The sequence below is a fragment of the Dermacentor silvarum genome, chromosome 9, assembly GCF_013339745.2.
Source record: "Dermacentor silvarum isolate Dsil-2018 chromosome 9, BIME_Dsil_1.4, whole genome shotgun sequence".
Taxonomy (NCBI): Eukaryota; Metazoa; Arthropoda; class Arachnida; order Ixodida; family Ixodidae; genus Dermacentor; species Dermacentor silvarum.
Genome location: NC_051162.1, coordinates 127,615,846 through 127,633,984, shown reverse-complemented (window position 1 = coordinate 127,633,984; position 18,139 = coordinate 127,615,846). Strand labels below are relative to the sequence as shown.

Here is an 18,139-nt window from a genome sequence, read left to right as displayed (position 1 = left end):
GGCAGGAATAGGCTGAAGTGGGAGGAGATAGACGAGCAACTAAGGCAAGAAAAGCTGATGGTATACGGGTTTGTGGAGACACATCTTAGGGACATGGAGCAACCTCCCTGTAATCCTGACTATGCATGGGAATATTGCAATAGAACAGAGGGCAGCAGAAAAGGGGGTGGAATTGGTGGATTCATTCATAAAAGTATGAACTGGCAAATGGTCAAACAGGAATGCAAGGAGCATTTATGGCTAAAAGGGAAAGTTGCAGGAGAGCAGACACTCCTTGGCTTTATATACCTGTGGACAGGAGCAAATTCCAAAGAGGAAAACAAAAAAATGCTGGAATGCATATCAAGTGACATTAATGAGCTAGGAGAAGGGTGCGAGATTATTATACTAGGAGATATGAACGCACACATAGAAGACATGGACGGGTACACAGACTCAACAGGCAACATGATGCTGGATATGTGTGAAATGCATGACTTAGTTGTATGCAACAGTACTGAGAAGTGTGAAGGGCACATAACATGGGAGGTAGGGAGCCTGCAGTCGACGATAGATTATGCACTAATGTCACATAGGATGCACGATAGGCTAAATGTAATGAGCATAGATGAATATGGCTCCAGAAGTCTAGGTAGTGATCACAAACGTATTAAGGTGAGTTTTAGAAGGGAAATGAAAGTAGGTAGGAGGCAAGATGAACAACCAGGTGTGATATTTTACTCGGAAAAGCAGCTTGAAATAGCAACCCAGCAAATTGAGGAAGTAATTTCAGAGGATACAAAAACAGAATGGACATATGCAAATTTAACAGGACTATTTGAGCTAGAGCTTACTAAGGTACGAGTCAGGACAAAAGGGAACAGAAGACGTAAACCCAAGAGCTGGTGGGATGAGGAGGTTAAGAAGGCCATAGAGAAACGCCAGGAAGCATCCAGGGCACACAGATATTCAAAGCAGAGGGGTGAACCAGAAGCTGATGTAGGCAGAAAATGGAACAACTTCTTAAACTGTAGAAGGGAAGCATCCAATTTGATCAATGAGAAGATCAGAAGAAAGGGTAGCCAATGGTTGTCAGAAGTAAACAAAAAGGATAGAAAAGCAGCGAAGAAATTTTGGAAACATCTCAACTCCTTGAGTAATAAGACTAGCCTAGAGCAGAGGTTTATAGTTACAGCTCAAGGTGTTCGACTAGAGGGAGATGAGGCAATGGAACATATAAGAACAATGATGACAGAAAAATTTAAAGAACGAAACATAGCATGTGCTCAATCAGGTGAGGATGGACTAGTCAGTGCAGTGGATCCACTGGCACAAAGCGAGTGGGAAAGGGCAGAGAAGAGGGTTCCTAGTAGCACGTCGACAGGTCCTGATGGCATCCCAATTATGTTGATAAAGACATTGGGCCCAAAATCTAAGAAAGCATTAAGAGAGGCAGTGAGCAAAATGATAGTGGACGGTAAAGCCCCTGACGGGTGGAGACTGAGCAGGATGAGCATGATATATAAGGGAAAGGGGGACAAAGCCGACATAAACAACTGCCGTCCCATAACAGTGACGTCAGTGGTTTACAGGGTGGTGATGCAGATTATAAAGGACAGACTGCAGGCATGGGTGGAGAGCGAGGAGGTGCTGGGGGAACTACAAAATGGGTTCCGAAAACAAAGAAGGTTAGAAGATAATCTGTTCTCATTGACACAGTGTATTGAAATAGCAGAAAAGGAACACAGGCCCCTATGGCTTGCCTTTCTGGATATCAAGGGAGCCTATGACAGTGTAATCCAAAAGGATTTGTGGGACATACTGGGCACTCTAGAGGTGGAAGATGGAGTAAGAAATCTTTTAAAAGATATCTATAAAAGTAACAGGATGCTTATAAAATGGGAAAACAATGTATCTGGGCCTATAGAGATACAGCAGGGGCTTAGGCAGGGGTGCCCTCTGTCACCTCTGTTGTTCATGTTGTATTTACAAGGATTAGAGAAAAAATTAGAGAGGAGCGGTCTTGGCTTCAACCTTACCTATTTCAAGCAGGGAGAATGGATTAAACAGTCATTACCAGGACTGATGTATGCAGATGACATTGTACTTATGGCTGACAGCAAGGAAGACTTGCAGAGATTAATGGACATCTGTGGTAAAGAGGGAGATAGCTTAGGTTTGAAGTTTAGTAAAGAAAAATCGGCAGTCATGACTTTTAATGATAATCAGGGCAGCGAGCATAGGATACAGGAGGTTACGCTGGAGGTGGTGGATAAGTACAAATATCTTGGAGTGTGGATAAACAATGGGGCTGAGTACCTAACGGAACATGAAAAATATGTGACGGCTAAAGGTAGCAGAAATGCAGTTGTGATGAAAAATAGGGCACTGTGGAATTACAATAGGTACGAAGTGGTGAGAGGGATTTGGAAAGGGGTGATGGTCCCTAGTTTGACTTGCGGCAATGCGGTCCTGTGCATGAGATCAGAGGTTCGAGCAAGGTTGGAAGTTAAGCAGCGAGGGGTAGGTAGACTGGCTCTGGGAGCACACGGAAATACACCAAATCAGGGGGTACAGGGTGACATGGGATGGACGTCATTCGAGGGCAGGGAAGCCAGCAGCAAGATAGAATTTGAGGGGCGATTGAGAGAGATGGCAGAAAAGCGGTGGGCAAGGAGAGTTTTCAGTTATTTGTACATGAGGAATGTTGATACAAAATGGAGGAAGCTGACCAGAAAACTGTCAATTAAATATTTGGACTGCAGGAGGGGTGCAAACCAGGAAACAGCGGTTAAGAAAAAGGTTAAGGAAACAGATAGGGGTCTGTGGAAAACAGGGATGCAGACGAAATCAGCACTGGGCACATACCGAACTTTCAAGCAAGAAATTGCCAAAGAAAATATCTACGATAATTCTAGGGGAAGCTCTTTGTTGTTTGAAGCCAGGACGGGAGTATTGCGGACTAAGATGTACCGAGTCAAGTACCAAGGTATAGACACGTTGTGCTGTGCGTGTGGAGAAGAAGAGGAAACGGCTGAACACCTCATACTTTTCTGTAAGGGGCTTAACCCTACAGTGCAAGGCAACGGGGCTGATTTTTTCAAAGCATTGGGGTTTAGGGACAGTGAAGGCAAAATAGACTTTAAGCGGGTAGAAATAACCAAACAGAGGTTATCTGATTGGTGGATAAAATTAAGGCAGGGGTGAAATTTCACCCACCACAAAGTACAAATTATGTTAATAGTCATGGCTAGGTGGCGTATGCCACCGCCCGATTTAAAGGGTTCAGCCTCATCCATCCATCCATCCATCCATTCCCGCGCGCCGCCCGCGGAAGGAAAGTTTCCCCTCTCCCTGGCACGCATGCGCTTGACGCGATGTTCGCTGCCCGTGCGGCGGTTATGGGACCCGAGGATTCCCACAATGGTATGACGATGATGGAGCGCGCGCGCCTCATTCTCTCTCCTGTGCAGCGCCGCGATGAGCGCTCGGGCCGCTGCCGCGAAACCATCTCCCGCTCAAGCTAACCATCTCCCCGCTGCTTCGCATCCACACATGGTTCCCTTTAGCGGGAGATGAAATAATTTTTTTTTCCTATTGCCGGACGTGACCATTGAAAAGTGAGCCCTTAACAGCTTCGCTGTAAAAAGCGAAAGGAACGCATATTTCTTGCAACATGGGCTAGCTCACTGGTGTGGACTATGGGATTTTAGTTTGGGTCCGGTAGTTTCCATGACAACCTTCGTGCTTTTGTTTCTCGTATTTTTGGAGTAGCTGGTGATAATCTTGCATTCAGCCAACAGCATGTCACCGTTATCACCACTTAGTGTCTCTCGTACAGCTATTGCTGAGAAGGTTTCAGCACGCTAAAACTCTTTAACAAAAGTGTGCTTCCATGCATAGTGCTCCAAGGTCCCAGAAGGGGCTTGAATCCACACTTGACCCCCTGAATTCGTTAATCAAAGATAACTAGCACTGACCGTCACATGTATGCAACAGATTGTCGGAGAATAGTACAATACATCATATACCGAATCTCATTTTTCCACAATTAGCATTTCACTACAATATACGCTACAATTTTGAGTAATGCAGCTTGGCAAGTTGGTTTAAGCCAAGTTGAATGGAATTGCACGTATTGAGCTTTCTGCAGCTCAATACGTGCTACATAAAAGTTTTGTAGCGAAAGCCCGCATTCTCGCCGTTCTGCTGTGGCGGGTGGCAGCACCGCAAGCTGAGCTGTTGCCTAGCAACCGCCGCAGCTGGCTGGCAGCGTTTATTTCTGTATGATCTGACCACGTCGCAAGCGGCGTCTGACGCGGGTCTTTCATCCGGCAAACGTTGGCCCGGCGAACTGCTTCACTGGAGAGGGTCCGGAATGCCAAGCGTCGGAGACTGAGCAAGAGCTAGCCGTTCGGCTCGCAAAACGCTTGGACTTGTCGGCTTATAATTTATAACTTGCTTATATCGATGAGTGTATACCTATATAAGTATAATAATTGTAGCTAAATAAAAGGCTAAACCAAGCTTTCGCTTTGCATATCCAGGGTTAGCTGAGCTAAGCCGCAGCAAGTTTTTTCCAAGCATGAGAGAAGCTCGCGAATACACAAGGCTAGATTACATTACTCAATGGAGGTGCATTAGAATTTATTTCCTTGTGTTAACTCTTTCCGTACCGTGCCCATTTGTCATGGTTAGCCCTCTATCGATGGTTTGAAACGCCGCTTTCAAGGCCTTCCGCGCCGCTCACGGACATACTGCACTATCGGACATGAAGTAGAACTATATTTTAGTTTTCTAAGTAGTTCACTTTTTTTCCCCGCGAGGTGGGGATTTTTAAACGTGCTCCGAAGTTTCGCTATCCTCAACGGAGAACGAAAACATGGCCGCCCGCTATCGATGGTTTGAAACGCCACTTTCGAAACCTTCCACGCCGCTCACGGACATACTGCGCCATCGGACGTGAAAGAGGAGAAACTATATTTTTGCTTTCTAAGCAGTTGATTTTTAAACGCGCTCCGAAGTTTCGCAATCGCCAAAGCAGAACGCAAAAATGTCCGGCTCCAGAAACGGCCAGCGCGCTTCGGGAGATCGCATATATCGCGATTCCGTTGCCTGTGCGGCTGATATTATCGATACATCGAATAGCAGCGAATCAGAGAACGCCGACTTTTTGTCGGACTTCGAGTCTGAAAGCGACAACGACGCAAACCAGCCCGGAACATCGGCGGCCGCAGCCCGGCACGCCTAACTGTAGTGCTTGCATTTAAATTTTTGTAGCGGAATACCTGTTCAGTTAAAAATTTTGACTTTTTCGGAGATAGTGCCTAATAGACGGCAATACATTTTGTATATCTCATAATTCTCGTAACATTTTGTTTCTTAGTAGATAACCCCTAAGCGTGTCTTTACAAACTTTGTTCAATTTTATCGCACAATTTTGATTTAAAAAATGTATATCTTATTATGACATGTATCTCGTTAATAAATCTTTTATGCATCAAAAGTGCATTCATATTGCTTTCTGATTATGTATTACATTAAATATTGAGTGCAGTAGTTCCTTCAGAAAAAAAAAAAACATCTGCCGTAACATACAAAAAACACCTATATTCCCCATGGTAGGGAAATAGTTAAGGTCACTTCAAGATGCATTTATAGTTTCTCTTCTATGTCTCTGTACTGACCTCGTTAATGTTAACATATACTCTTGCTGGCTTGTTCTGTGATTTTCAATTCTTACTGGTTCTTATGGGCTTGTGTTTAACGTCTTCAGGCTCAGATTAGCTTTTGCAGTGCCAAATGTTTTTATTCACACAAATGATGTGTTCTTACAGTATGCTTTTTAATAAATATCTGGTGTTTCTGCTGTTTATGTGCAAGTCTATGCCTCAGTTAAGCCATCAAAAAAGCTATGCAAGATTTATTAAGAGGCTTATATGCGCCATTTGGTTTCACATTGATGCAGCCTAATATCTACAATAATATGACCATTTGAGCTAATACACGATTTTTTTTTTGGGGGGGGGGGGGGATGCATATTTCGGCTTATTCGGTTTCTGGGCGGAAAGACTTGGGGAATGTCAGTACATGCAATGCTGGAATTGTACAGGGCTCTTTTTCTGGGATTCCTGAGATACAGTTTACCCATATTGACCAACACTTGCAGGACAAATCTTCGAGCTCTATAGGTTATTCAAGCTCGGGCTCTTAGAGTTTGCCTTGGTTTGCCTAAAGGCGCATCAACAGTGGCTATACTATAGCCATTGCCCAAGACCAACCCATACAAACAGACATTGCGGTGAAAGTGCTGAGAGTGCACAGGCACTTTGCCCGTGCCCATCATCTTGCAATTACTATACCGTCAGAAAGGACGCAGGCATCATTTTGTACTACGATTTCAGATTATTACACCCGCCTTCCATCAGGCTTCACCCCCGCAACTAAGCCATCGATTCCTCCATGGAGTTTGGCTCGGCACCTCACGGTACCAGGAATCAGAGAAAAGTCTGAGCTGTCATCACCTGCTCTTAAACAGCCAACGCTGCTCCTTTTGCACGCGAGGTACGCCGACCACGTACATATTTATACAGATGGATCAGCGACTGATACCTGTCGCCCAACGACATTGACGGCTGCGGAGCTTGCAGCTCTTCGCGCGGCACTTAGTCTCGTCAGTCAAGAACAACCTCGAAGATGGTCCATATTCAGTGACTCGAAGACAGCACTGCAGTCTTTACTATCAGCCCTGTGGCGCGGACCACACGAGCAACTGGTATTCGAGATTAGAGAGCTAATCCATACCTTGGCTGAGCAAGGACACCGTGACATTTCAGTAGCTTCCAAGTCACTGCGGCGTCATAGGCAACAAGCACGCCAATAACGCTTCTAGGTCGGCTCTTCAAGGCGGAGTCGATACCGCCATTATCAAGGACAAATGCCGCTAGAAATCTTCGAATGCTCACCCGTGATATAACGTTCTCCATGTGGAACACACGAAGTTTTCAATGCAACCGACAACACCAAATAGCCTCGTGTCTTCGCCTTCGCATCCCAGCTGGTCTCTGCCGACGCGAAGTTACCCTGCTTTATCAAATATGGCTAGGAGTAGGCATTACGAAGTCTTTTGCATTCCGAATCGGATGAGCCGACGACACCTTGTGTGATGACTGTAGTAGCAAGAAGACTCTTCAGCACCTTCTCTGTGAACATGCCCTCGCTACAATTTACAGAGACGATTGCTCGCAATCGCGGTAGCGCGCTTGGACCAAAGACCTTTAACAGAGGAAACCATTTTAGAATGCCGACATCACAAGACATCGCAGCGGAGGGCGACGCGGGCTCTGTTGCAGTTTTTAAAGACCACAGAACTGGACAAGCGGCTGTAGCCTGAACTGATGTTTACATGCAGTTCTACAAGTGCTCTTGTGCTGGGCAGTGATTGTATATGCGGTGAAAGTGACCGACTGTGATTGTGTACTTATGCTCCCTTTCTTTCTCTATGTCCACTTTCCTGTCACTTTACCACGCTCTCCCCTCTCTCCCCTGCGTAGGGTAGCAAACCGCGGACCTTCCCCTCTGGTTAATCTCCCTGCCTTTCCCATTTCTTCGGTCTATCTCTCTATATGTATACATTTGTGATGCTTGTGTACCAATGTAACTCACATTTAATACATTGAATGTGCCATGTCGCAACATATGATTCTGCTGTGGATGTTGTCACCTATGCAACCTGTACCAGTAAGACGGTCCCAGTTGCTTTGGAAGCACTTCACTTACTTGTAGACGCAATTGCATAGTAAAGCAAGTGCAGCCACTGACCTGTACTATGTTTTGCCCCCTAATGTAGAGATCAGTGAGTGCAGCATGGTGCTAATAGATAGTGCATTGGTTATCAGGTAGAGTACAGCTTCCAAAGCATTGAAAAAGCTGAAGTATGAGCAAGGTGATGCACCAACAAAATCTGACAAATAAATTCCAGATTTATAATGAATGCCCTGCATCTAGATATCTTATGGACGTTTCTGTAATCAATGTCTACATTTAAAATCCTACAAATGTTCCCTGGATGTCCATATGTCCAGATTGTTTCATCCACCGGACATTGTTCGGATATTTTCTTAAAAAACGTACTTTTTTTTTAACGTCCTACGGATGTCCGAGTGTCAGAGAAAGACGTATCCAGGACAGCCAATTGCGTGCCTTTTATTTTGCACGGGATGGTCCCTCAGATATCCGCCGTATGTCATTTGGATTTGTGGAGAGATCTGGTAGATGCCCGAACGTCCGTCGCTAAACATCCATCGGATGTACTAGCTGTGGATTATTTGTGGTCCATTGGGGTGTATGTACGTAATCGCACTTGCGACTCTCCGGCTGGAAGCGCGGCGCCCGCGAGCGGAAGGACAAACAGCATTTCGTTTAAAATTTAAGCTCTTATGGCGGCGCGTACAGATGTAATATGCTTTGCAGACACGCGCATTAATTGTATGCACTACGCTGGTCATCTAATGACCTGGTGAGGGGCCCTTTAGATTTGGACACCGCCTGTTATGAAAGGTGGTCCAGGTACTCCTTTGCAGAAATGGCCTGACGACCGAGCAACGCAGGTCTCATAATGGTGCTTCGCACTTGTTTTTAACGTTCCCTGCAGCAGCTTACGATTACAGGCGCAGCGTTTATAGATCTGTAAACGTTGGACAGGTGGGCACATGTGCGCGAACAACGTAAATGCTTGGTCACTGGTGAGGAGGGGGTTCCAGTTTTTAGTGTCCTTGGTGTCCTTTCAAGGTGTTCCAAGCCCCTTTTGCACGGTGTCCAAAGATGTCCCTAACGTTAGGTCACTCTACTAACGTGTATCTGGCTCTCAGAATCGCTTCTGCCGCATGCAACCAGCAAAAGCATGGCCTTTGAGATTGGCGTTTGGTACCCAGAGAGGGCAGTCGCTGGGGCGTGGATTTGTGCACACACAAACTTTCCTTTGATATTTACTATGACATGAAACTTTTTATCAGAAAGATTGGTGTCTGACAAAGTGCATTCGGCCAGATGTGTTTAGAATTAATTCCACATTAAGCGGGAACAATTGATGTGCAATGATGTGCAAGTGGAACATGGTGTTTTATGACTGTTGCCAGAGTCCCCTTTTTTCTTTTTTTCTTCACCCCTAGTAAGGTGGCGTAAATTGCGATGGCTTTCTTACTGCAGAGTGTTGTGTTTTTGATTCGGTTGTAGCGTATTTTGTGGTGATTCCAGCAGCAATGCCAAGTTTGTAACTTTGTTCTTTTTTCTATGATTTTGTGTTCTCTGTGTTGGTGTTGGCGTGTTGTCAATGGTGTTGTACCGGTCGTACGTCGAGCGCTCGTGTTTTGAACCTGTGATATGGCTGGCGCCTTCCCTTCGCAGCCAGCTCGCAGCTCAGGTAAATTGCGAACGTTTTCCCTTATGACGCCAGAATGAGTGCGAAGAGGCTGGTGCCGTAGCAGTTGGTAGAAGTGCTACGTCGATTCTGCACGGCACGTTGTAACTCTTTCCTGTGGCTCTGAAAAAAAAAAAAAAAAAAAAAAAAAAAAAAAAAAAAACTACCCGTGTCAAACGTCTCGGTGCTACCAAAAAAACTCACGAGAACGTTAGACACGGGTGTTACCTAAAGGCGGCACTGGAATATGTGGTTGTTGCAATGTAAAGTTGCCAACAACCTGCCCTCTTTTCATGTGGTACGCCCGGGCAAAATTTGTGTAGTTTGAAAAGCTGGTCGCTGTTTTTCTGCACTAAAGTTGTTGCGTTTCGCATGAAACTGCGCGTTGGACCTCGCAGCAAGTATTTATGGCTCGTGCGCCGATATAACGCGATATAAAGAAAGCTGATATGTTGGCAGAGCTGCTGCATCCAGTATGTTTAAAATTTAATACTGATTTGGCAGTATGGATTGAAGAGGATTAGTGCCAGCCTTTTCTGGGTTCATATATGCAGTCACAAAGCCGTTGCCCGAGCCTGCAGATAAAAGTCGGTAACGCGGCTTATCTATAGCTAATTTAACCCCATACACAATGACATGTGTCATCACAAATACGGCGCAAAGATAAAAACATGCACTACATTATTACCGCTGGCCAATTCCCTTACTGCTTGGGAACATCAGCAACTCTTGCTCTGCTAAGTGGCGTGAATAATAACCCGGTGACACGGGCCCTTTTGATCGCGATTGGCCCCCTTCTGCAGCTTGAGCAAAAGGGAGCCGAGCGCGATCGAGCCTGATCGTAATAGGATTTCTCGATCGCGGTGAAAAATGCCCTGTGCGAATGGGGTATTATTATTTTGCGTTAGTGTGCTGATATTAAGGTTTTGCGTGTATAGAAGTGTGGGATGACATGTAAACGATGAACTGAAGCCGCAAGTAGAATGCTAGTCCCATTTTTTTTATGATTTTGTTTTGTATGTGTGTGTGTGTGTGTGTGTGTGTGTGTGTGTGTGTGTGTGTGTGTGTGTGTGTGTGTGTGTGTGTGTGTGTGTGTGTGTGTGTGTGTGTGTGTGTGTGTGTGCTATTTCAGCGCATGCTCGTGTCTTGCTCTGATCTTATTCCTATCCTGTCATTGTTGTGTTGCCACAGCCCGTGTTGCTCACATGTCACCAGCAATCTTCAAGAAGGCCAATATTTTCTGCCCTTTACATATTAGCAATGTTCAATAGGTTGGTAAAGAAACTGAGGTTTTTGATCAATAGTTAGCCTCTTCAAGCTCTGTAGGGATATGTTAATCTAGGCTAAGTACACGCTGGTGGCCCTCATCACGAGAAGTACATCTCTAGATGAATATGAGTTGCAGGGTTCGTACACCTTCTTGAAATCTTTGAATACCTATCAATTTGAAAGAAGAGATTCAAGGAGCCCTTAAAAATAAAGGTGCTCCTTGAATTCCTTGAAAACAGGCAAGGGGCAATTATTCAACATTGAAAGTAACAAACTCTACATTGGAACTATGCCATGGACACTTTCTATTGGGAAATGATCCTTGATGTTTCATTTTAAAAGTGTTGCTAAACGATGTAATGCAGCATCTCCACAGCCACCCATGACAGTCTTGTCTAAATTACCATTGCCATCATGGAGCTAGGTGAAGCCAGGTCAAGTGACCAAGCCATACCATTATTTTAGTTTTTTTGCCAGTTGGTTCACGCCGCAGCCATCATGACTCCGTTTTTGAGCCCTGTACTCTGTCGAAATTTTTAACTAAAAGTAAATTTCAGGCATTTGACTTTAATGCGACGAGTATCTTCAGCTGAAGCCAAATACCACTAGCCATCATGCTAGAAGACGAAAGACCATTAAATGAGAAAGTAAACTTTGGAATGCAACTAGAAGTGCTTGAAGCATTTGTCCAACTCAGCAGCTGCTTGTAGCAGCAAGACAGCAGCCAAGAAGGATGTTTATCTATCTTTTAGTGTATGTGTACAAAAATAACCTTTGTTTTCCCCTCCTTGATTTTTAGCCTTTGTCATCCTTGAATTGTCCTTGAATTTTGAGTTAAATGTTATGTACAAACCTTGGGGTGATGTTGGCACACGACACACAGTCTGGCCTTTGCAGGGGCCTCTGCAGGGACCGGCATGCTGATTTTAGCAAGTGGAGTCAAGATGATTGTCATCACAAAGCCTTACTGACTTCTTGAACTATGTGGGATTACATTCATATAAGTTTTTTTGTTTACACTGCTGTAAGGCAGCCCTACTCGAAGTTTTAAAAAAAATGCGGTTGTTGTAGAGCACATGGCAGGCATTGGCCAAGTAATTAATGGCCACTTACCTATATCACCTTCAGGCACCGTGTCCACAAACGTGGACACCAACTTTGTATTTGCATAGTTGGAAATGCAGATTGAAAAATGTGATTTAAAAAGCGTGGGTGAAGGTGCCTTTCCTTTCTCTGTTTGACAAGTGACAAAATGGACGCTTCAAGCTTCTACGGTGTGAACTGTAAGTAGCTCTTCGTATTTACTTGTTTTCATGATATTAACGTTTCTAAAAACACCCAAAATTCATTTATTTGTAAAACGCAATGTTCCGTGATTGTCAAATAATATTTTGTGTTGGAGTACCAAGTGTAAGAGTGCCGCATGCAACTACCGAAAGTTAGTGTCCATGTTTGTGCACAGGGCGCCTCAAAGCCGCCTTTCCAAGCGAACTGCCTTTTATAGCGCATGACACCCCTTGGCTAAAATAATGAAAATCTCTTATCCATGCAAGTTAGAATTGTTAATACCAGAAAGGTAAAACGATGGAGTCAGGGGCAGCAAAGGAGCATATTGAAATTGACTGCCCAGAAGTGATTGTACAATACAATTCATTCACGGGTGGAGTCGATAAACTTGACTTCGTAACGTCTCTGTACCATTTCGAGGCAAGAACTAGAGAGTGGCCTGAGAGGGTGATTTCTCATTTTCTGTGTTTTGCGCTGAGCAACAGCTGGTTAGAGTACCTCAGGGATGCGAGCGCTGAGAAGCTCCTACAGCGAAACACCATGGACACGATAGCGTTCCAAACAGACATTGCAAACAGCCTATCACTTGGAACAGAAATGCTCCAAAATAGTGCGGTGGGCCAAGCAATGACAGCTCTAAGTCCGTTGTCACCACACCACAGTCACTTGTGACTGCTGCCATTAGGTATGATCACTGGCCGGAGCAGGAGCGCACACCTAATGCACAGCGTTGCCGCCGTGAGGGATGCGCAGCAAAGAGCTGAATTCGCTGCCCAAAATGCCAGTTGTCTTCGTGCCTGTCGACTCAGAATGATTGCTTTCATCTTTACCACACAAAGTAGATAGCATTGAGCCAATGCTTAGATAATCAAGGAACAATCACAGGAAAAATGTTTTGCCCCACTAACCTAGCTAAGTGAACTGGAAAGTACAGTGCAACATTTTTTATGGCTTAAGGTGCCCTGTCCACAAATGTGGACATCACGGAAATCTATTAAAAAAATAAAATTTGTTTCCATCTTTTAATGACTCTTTTATTGAAGCATGGAGAGCCGAAAATGATACAGATAATTTTTTTCGTTGCCAAATTTAATTCGTGCCTGAAGGGGATATGCTTGAAAAGGAAAGTAAACAGTTAATGGTATTCTATCAATGTTCATATGGGGATGAAACTTTGAGGATACCGAAAAAAACTTAACAAGCTAAGGAGTGTACAATGAGCGGCAGAATGTAGTTTTTAAAAAGACAGGAGGGACAGTAGCATAGATAAAAGAGCAAATGGGTGTAGCTGATATGCTGGGTGAGATATAGAAAGCGGTAAGCTTGGCAGGTCATGTAATGCACAGAACAAGTAACCGCTAGTTTTAAAGACTAACAGAACAGGTGCAAAGGAAAGAGAAATGCCGTTAAAGCATGGGAACAAGGTGAAGTGGTCTGATGAGATGAAATTGACGGGTAGGATGGTGTGGCGCTAACGTGCAGCCAGGGTTATCGAATATCGTTGGGAAAGACCTTCATCCTACAGTGGACATAACATAGACTGATGATGGTATGAATCTGAGATATGTTTTGTTTCTTTCTGTACAGGAACAGAAACTCGAGCAAAAGCAAAAGGCAGAGTAGCCCGACAAAGGCCTTTGCTCCAAATGTGCTGTGCATGCCAGCCAGCATGCACGCTTTTGTAACAGAATCGCATCTGTACTACAACATTCTGACGCAAAAAAGATAGCCTAAGCAGATTATATTAACCGGTATTAAATACACTATAATCTCGTTATAACGAAGTTGAAGGGGGGTTGAAATTACTTCGTTATATCTGTTGCTTCGTTACATCCATCATTGCCATTTACTGCAATATATGCCCAATGGGGTGCACACTTGTAAACATGGAACTAAGATTTAGACTGCCGTGGAACCGCTACACAGCCACGCATGCGATGAAATTTGAATAAAAGAACAAAAGAATATTTGGCGTGTGCAACACGTGACTTAGCACCTGACGCGACAGCCTTTAAATCACCATCATCATCAGTCTATATTTATGTCCACTGCAGGACGAAGGCCTCTCCCAGCGATCTCCAGTTACCCCTGTCTTGCGCTAGCTGATTCAACCTTGCGCCTGCAAATTCAACACCCCACCTAGTTCTCTGCCGTTCTCGACTGCACTTCCCTTCTCTTGGTATCCATTTTGTAACTATAATGGTCCACCGGTTATCCATCCTACGCATTACATGGCCTGCCCAGCTCCATTTTTTCCTCCTAATGGCAACTCACCACACCGCACATCTTCCTGTCTCTTAACGTTAGGCCCAACATTTTTCGTTCCATCACTCTTTGTGCGATCCTTAACTTGTTCTCGAGATTCTTTGGTAGCCTCCAAGTTTCTTCCCCATATGTTAGCACCAGTAGAATGCAATGATTGTACACTTTTCTTTTCAACGACAGTGGTAAGCTCCCAGTCAGGATTTGGTAATGCCTGCCGTATACCCTCCAACCCAATTTTATTCTTCTGTAACTTTCCTTCTCATGATCGGGGTCCCCTGTGAGTAATTGACTTAGATAAACATACTCGTTTACAGACTCTAGAGGCTGACTGACGATCCTGAATTTTGATTCCCTTGTCAGGCTATTGAACATTATCTTTGTCTTCTGTATATTAATCTTCAAACCCACTCTTACACTTTCTTGGTTATGGTCCACAATCATTTGTTGTAATTCATCCCCATTGTTGCTGAATCGGACAATGCTATCTGCAAACCGAAGGTTGCTGAGATATTCGCCGTTATCCTCACTCCTAAGCCTTCCAAGTCTAAGATCTTGAGTACTTCTAAGCATGCAGTGAATAGCATTGGAGAGATTGTGTCTCCTTGTCTGACCCCTTTCTTGATAGGTAACTTTCTACTTTTCTTGTGGAGAACCAAGGTAGCTGTGGAATCCTTGTAGATATTTGCCCAGATATTCATGTATGCCTCCTGTACTCCTTGATTACGCAATGCCTCTATGACTGCTCGTATCTCTACTGAATGAAATGCCTTTTCCTAATCTATGAAAGCCATATAGAGAGGTTGATTGTACTCCGCAGATTTCTTGATTACATGATTGATGACATGGATAGGATCCGTCGTAAAATATTCCTTCCTGAAGCCAGCGTGTTCTCTTGGTTGACTAAAGTCAAGGGTTGCCCTGATTCTATCAAGATAATTTCCAAAATACTGAAAGCGAGCTAATGGGTCTATAATTGTTCAATTCTTTAACGTCTCCGTTCTTATGGATTATTGGATTATGGTTGGCGTTCTTCCAGCTTTCTGGTACACTTGAAGTCGTGAGACATTGTGCATAAAGGGCCGCAAGGGAGCTTTTTGAGCATGATATGTCCTCCATCTTTGATTAAATCGACTGTTATTCCATCTTTTCCAGTAGCTTTTCTTCTGGTCATGTCTTGCAAGGCCCTTCTAACTTCTTCGCTAGTTATAGAAGGAGCCTCTGTATCCCGTTCATCACTACTCACTGTTCATCTCTGTTCAGCCTTTAAATAGCTGCCTTCTATTCCATTGTGATGGTCTTTCTTGTATGCTTTCCACTTGGCTCGCTCGTCACTTTCGATCGGCACGTGGTACACAACACAGTGCTCCGCTGTGTGATCGAGGAGGCAAGGGAACTTCGCCGCGTTGGCTTGGCTCGGCCGGCTCGTGGCCTTTAAGATTGCACCGATGCCAATTCGATCCCGGAGGCCACGCCCAGGGAGAGTGATAAGTGAAGGAATGGCCTGGACGTGACCCCCGAGATTGCGCCGTTGAGGTCTCTGAGGCCAGGCCCAGCTGCCGCTGCCTGCGCGGCGCGCCGTAGAGAGAATACTAAATGCACTAATATTTCGCACCGCCACGCAGCATCGCACGACTTGTGCAGGCTTGTGCATGACCCCTGAGGTTGCAACAGGGAAATCTCCGAGGCCACGCCCAGCTGCACCGCGCAGAAGTGAATGCACTAATCTTTCGCACCGCCGCGCGTAACAGCGCAGCGTGGTGCGGCTTGCACAGCTAGACACGCGTAAGATAGAGAGGTCAGTGGAAAACTGGGATAGTGAGCTGCTTATGCGCAGCTACGCACAGCCGTGAGAGAGACCACTGTTGCTCGACGACATATTCGACACGGTGACGCGGCAGTTTTCACGCAGCAGTGAAGCGCACACTCACAGATGGCGGTCCCTTCTTCAATGAAGAGTTGGACGACGCCCTCTTTGATTACCTTCAAACAGAACGAGATGCTGGCCACGCCGTCAGTTACCTGCTTCTTGCAGAGGGAGCGCTGAGAATCACTGGAGTGTCAGCAATTGCGCGAGTTTCAGTGACGAATGCATTGACCTCCTATTCTGCACCGACTCGGTAGAGTCGTTTGTTGGGTTCAGTAATGATGAGTAGGGGCTAGTGTACCCCATCATTTACCATTTGAAAATAAACATGCTTTCTTCAATTCCGTGGCCATCGTAGCCCTGCCTCAAAGTTTTTCGTTGGCCGCCATCTTAGTTTTTACTGCTTAAACCGAACACGCGCCCCATATCTAGATTAACCCAATTTTCGGTGGAAGTGGAGCAGACGCTTCCGCGGTATTTTACAGTACGTGTAATTGTAACCTAATGGTTGGAGCATCGGGCTGGTGTGCTGAGGCACCAAGGTTCAATCCTGTCATTGGGCACGTAATTCAATTTTCTTTTCAAGTGTGAACTATTCAGCAAGACAGCACCAAGCAGGCAGCAGGAAAGTTTTGGAGGGCTGGCAAAGAAATCTTAGCTGTTAAACAACATCCCAGTTCAAAATGCAGAAGTTCTCACATTGACCAAGTAGTGCGAATGGTAAAAGTGTGTCATGATTGTAAGCAAGGGCAAGGCCTCCTGTGGCATTTCAGTACCCTTATCTCAAAATATTATCAACTTTGTGCACATGACATGTTACAAAATTAGGCTCTGAAGTAACAGTGATCCCAGACCTCAGCGTATTTCTTGCATGTTTTCTCTGTCCCTTTTATACAGAGAGCTTACGTTTATCTTAGTACACAGGATGGTTATTCTTGCTAACTAAAGAGTGCCTCACATTTCGAATCCTACTTTTTCCTATCCAGCAAAGGCTCCCAGACGAGCGGCTCGACTTGCGACTGCCAGGATAGAGCAGTCAAGCCTCAAGTATAAGTTGCTGTTCAGACACTCGCAGTGGCCGAGCAGCAGAGATCTCTCCAGCCAGAGAGGCGTGTCCCAGCCTTCAAACCTGCAGCATGCCACGCAGAAGGTTCCGAGACTCACTGGTGATGATGTTGATGTCCCTGCCCAAAGCAGCAATAGGCTAAAGTCACTGGAATCGCCTGGTAGGGTGCCACGACAACCCGTGCTGAAGTCAGACACTGGAGACTCTGTTGACTGTTGGTGACCTGGCCCAAAGCAAGAAGCCACAGTCACAGGAATTTCCTGATAGGGTGCCACAGAAATCTGTGTTCAAGTCAGACACCAAAGACTGTGATGTCGTTGATAACCCCACCCACAGCAAAAAGAAAAAGTTTAAAAAATCACGTGATAGGGGGCCACGAAAGACCGTGTTTAAGTCAGACACTGTAGACTCTGATGATGTTGACGATTTGGCCCAAAGCAAGAAGGCAAAGTTACAGAAATCACGTGATAAAGTGCCGCGGAAGCCCTTTCTCATGTCAGACACCGAAAACTGTGATGATGTTGACGACCCAACCCACAGCAAGAAGGTAAAATCAGGGGAATCGTCTGAGGCAAAGTTACAGAAATCACCTGATATGGTGCCAAAGAAACCCATGCTCAGGTCAGACACCGAAGACTTTAATGACATTGACGGCCCAACCCACAGCAAGAAGAGAAAGTTACAAAAATCGCATGATAAGGGGCCACAGAAACCCATGCTCAAGTCGCACAGCAAAGACTCGGACGATGTTGACAATTTGGCCCAAAGCAAGAAGGCAAAGTTACAGAAATCATGTGATAAGGTTCCACGGAAACCCATGCTCATGTCAGACACCGAAGACTCTGATGATGTTGACGACCCAACCCATAGCAAGAAGGTAAAATCAGGAGAATCGTCTGATCGGGTGCCACGAAAACCTACACTCGGGTCGATTAACAGATCCAATTGTGACATGCAATTAAGACAGCCTGGGAAGGTGAAACTTAAGAGA

At 45.1% G+C, this 18,139-nt stretch overlaps 3 protein-coding genes across 6 annotated transcripts in view; 2 read left to right on the top strand and 1 right to left on the bottom strand.

The window, feature by feature from the left end:
- LOC125940047 (uncharacterized) overlaps window positions 1-18,139 on the bottom strand; it is a 398,764-nt gene that overhangs the window by 250,150 nt on the left and 130,475 nt on the right. The gene's annotated exons all lie outside the window — the stretch shown is intronic.
- LOC119464985 (uncharacterized) overlaps window positions 1-18,139 on the top strand; it is a 121,533-nt gene that overhangs the window by 91,492 nt on the left and 11,902 nt on the right. The gene's annotated exons all lie outside the window — the stretch shown is intronic.
- On the top strand, window positions 9,183-17,624 carry LOC125940050 (uncharacterized). 2 transcript variants are annotated; one of them, XR_007463271.1, is made up of 2 exons: window positions 9,183-9,246; window positions 17,069-17,624. XR_007463271.1 is itself a non-coding variant. In XM_049655723.1 (2 exons), the coding sequence occupies exons 1-2, from the start codon at window positions 9,361-9,363 to the stop codon at window positions 17,368-17,370; spliced, it is 342 nt and encodes a 113-aa protein (XP_049511680.1). In that variant the 5' UTR covers window positions 9,302-9,360; the 3' UTR covers window positions 17,371-17,624. The 2 variants fall into 2 exon arrangements, 1 of the variants encoding a protein (XP_049511680.1); XM_049655723.1 differs by lacking the exon at window positions 9,183-9,246 and adding an exon at window positions 9,302-9,400.